Source organism: Protobothrops mucrosquamatus, unplaced genomic scaffold, assembly GCF_001527695.2.
Source record: "Protobothrops mucrosquamatus isolate PMUCROS unplaced genomic scaffold, P.Mucros_1.0 scaffold783, whole genome shotgun sequence".
NCBI classification, from domain to species: Eukaryota; Metazoa; Chordata; class Lepidosauria; order Squamata; family Viperidae; genus Protobothrops; species Protobothrops mucrosquamatus.
In genome coordinates, this window is record NW_015387051.1 from 86,729 (window position 1) to 89,579 (window position 2,851).

At 48.9% G+C, this 2,851-nt stretch overlaps 1 protein-coding gene across 1 annotated transcript in view; it reads left to right on the top strand.

Moving 5' to 3' along the window:
- The first annotated feature begins 686 nt into the window (after positions 1-686).
- Positions 687-2,851, top strand: part of RPGRIP1L (RPGRIP1 like) — a 59,444-nt gene continuing 57,279 nt past the window's right edge. Inside the window, exons 1-2 of the mRNA XM_029284639.1 lie at positions 687-759; positions 1,966-2,075. Coding sequence (XP_029140472.1) covers positions 2,006-2,075 — 70 coding nt within the window. The 5' untranslated portion in view covers positions 687-759; positions 1,966-2,005. The remainder of the gene's footprint in view (positions 760-1,965; positions 2,076-2,851) is intronic.

A 2,851-nucleotide genomic window follows, 5' to 3' on the forward strand; every position in this document is an offset into this window, starting at 1 on the left:
GGGATTCTGGGAGTTGAAGTCCACCAGTTGCCAAGTTTGGAGAGCCCTGCTTTAAGCTCTTGCGTTTGAGGCTTGCACGGTCCCAATTCTCTCCTCTCCCCTTTTTCTTTCCCACCCAAAGCCGAAATTTGCACGCTGAATTTGCAAACTGGGTTTGCAAGCCCATCAGTTCGGCTTTGGCGGGCTGAGCATGCGCGACTTTGCTGTGGCTGCTTTTTTTTTTTTTTTGCCAAGCTTTACCTTCGCCTCCTTCTCTCTTTCCTCCGCCCGAGTCCTCCTCATGGCCTTCGGGGACGAGTTCCTGCCGCTTTTCCCCACGTGCGAAGGAGCCCGACCCGCCTCCCGCCCTGAAACCGTCGAGAAACAGCCTCTTAGCAGTTCGGAACCACAACTCCCGAGCTGCCCCGCGGCGGCTTCCGCCGGCAGTGAAATTCCCGGAAACGCGGCAGAAGCGTAGTTTGCGTGCCACGGCGGGAAAGCGAAGATTCCGCGGGAGAGAAATACAACTCCCAGAAGGCGACGCGGTGGGGAAGGCGGGGAAAACGCCTCCCTGTGGAAGGGCTTCCTCGGGTGGAAGTGACGTTGGAGGTAGCAACGGAGACGGTTGCTAACGGGGAAAGGCGACGCGGCGAGGAAGAGGAGGAGGAGGAGGAGGAAGGAGAGGAAGGCGGCTGTGAGCCGGGCAGAGACTCTGCGGAGGAGCCTGGCGGAGGAGGAGATGCAGGCCGGCCCGGAGGAAAGAGATCGGATGCAGCATCTGTAGGTGATTTTGCATTGATTGATTGTTTGATTGATTGATTGATTGATTGATTGATTGATTGATTTTTGGCTTTCTGGGGACGCCTGATGCATTTTTCTGAAAGATTTGGGATTCTTAAAAGGAAGGGAGTAACCTCTGAGATTGTGGGTGGGTATAAAGTGCTGCAGGCTACGGATTCACAAATACACACCCAGGTTGTCCTCGAATTATGACACAGTTGAGCCCAACGTTTCTGCTGCTAGAGACGACATTGGTGAAGTGAGCATTACCCCATTTTAGGACAGGTGGCGGTCGTGGCTAGAAGGGTCTTGGCACAACTTCTTTAATAATAATAATAATAATAATAATAATAATAATAATAATAATAATAATAATAGTAATAGTAACAACAGCAACAACAACAACACATCTGCCTATCCCAGGTCCTTGGTAAGGACTCGATAGGTAGACAAAAATGCCAAATCCAGTCTGAACATCTGGCTGTGATGATCAATAATAATAATAATAATAATAATAATAATAATAATAATAATAATAATAATAATAATGAGTTGGAAGGAACCCTGGAGGTCTTCTAGTCCAACCCGCTGCTCAAGAAGGGGACCCTGTACCATTTCTTCATGTTGTGCATCAGTTGCACCCTCCCTGCTCTCCGGCACCCAAGCCCTGGTCATCTCACGGTTGGACTACTGCCACATGCCCTACCTGGGGCTGCCCTTGGAGAGTATTTGGAAGCTGGTGTAGAATGCAGCTATGTAGATACAGCTGTTGGCGAGCTGCCCTGCTTGCCAGTTTGCTTCTGGATCCGTTTTGATGTGTTGGTTACCATCTTTAAAAGCCCTTCATGGTCCAAATTATCTGGGGAGCCATCTCACTCCGATGGGATCAGCCCGTCCCAACCACGCTGGCAGAAAAGGGATGTGGTGGACCCTGTCAGTCAAGGAATTCCGGCTGGCAGGGTCCAGGAGAAGAGCCTTTTCTGCCGTGGCTCCCACTCTCTGGAACATCGTGGCCCCCAAGGTGATATCTGCACCGAAGGTGGCCCCCAAGGTGATATCTGCACCGAAGGTGGCCCCCAAGGTGATATCTGCACCGAAAAGGCCTAGAGACCAAGGACCCCTCATTTCAGTCCTATCTATAAATATTCTCCTTTAGTAATGTAATGTAATTTGCTCTGTTCTGCGTGTCGTTTGTTTTATCCACAGGGAAGGAAATTAGCAGTGCAGTGCCATTTCGACCTCAACTATGTCTGGCACAGCGGATGAAACGTCGGAAGATCTTCCTGTGAGAGACGTAGGTCTCGCAGGACATTCAGGTTTGTCGCCCTTATTAGAAATCTGATTAACTAAGTCCTTCATGCCTTTATATTGTAGAAAGGTTTTTTTTTTCTGCTAAATTATCTCAGAGGGTACATAACAATATCATTTATTTTGTTTGGTATGAAGCAAGCTGTAGCTTCCTTCCAGTTGGACTCCAACCATACTGATTATGTTCTCACAGAGGGTTACAGGGACACGATGGTTCAGGGGTTAAAAGACGCTGAGCTTTTCAAGACCCCAGTGCCACACGATGGGGTGAGCACCTGTCCCTTGCTCCAGCTCCTGCCCACCTCGCAGTTTGAAAGCATGCAAATGCAAGTCGATCAATAGGTATCACTTTGGTTGGAAAGGAAGAGCGTTCTGGGTGCCTCAGGATATCATCATGCTGGCCACCACGGAAACGTCTTCGGACAACACTGGGTCCCTCAACTAAGAAACCGAGATGCGCAGTGCCCCCTATAGTCAAACACAACTGGACAGGGGAATCTTTTACCTTTCTCTTTAGAGGGTTAAAGAGATGTACGGATCCCTGAGGTTACCTGTTAGTGGTTTTGAATGTCAGCCCTTTAAGGTAGATCAGGCTAAAGAAGTAAGGCATGTACGTCAATACTACTTTTACACTATTGCAAAGCTATAGTAACAGAAACTTGCACATCTGAATGGGCTTCACGTGAACCAGGGAGGGGCTCATAATTTACTCATCTTATTTTCTTGCCCCAGACTCAGGCCTCCTTTCTCTTTTCTCTGACCTTTGCCTTCCTTCCTTCCTTCC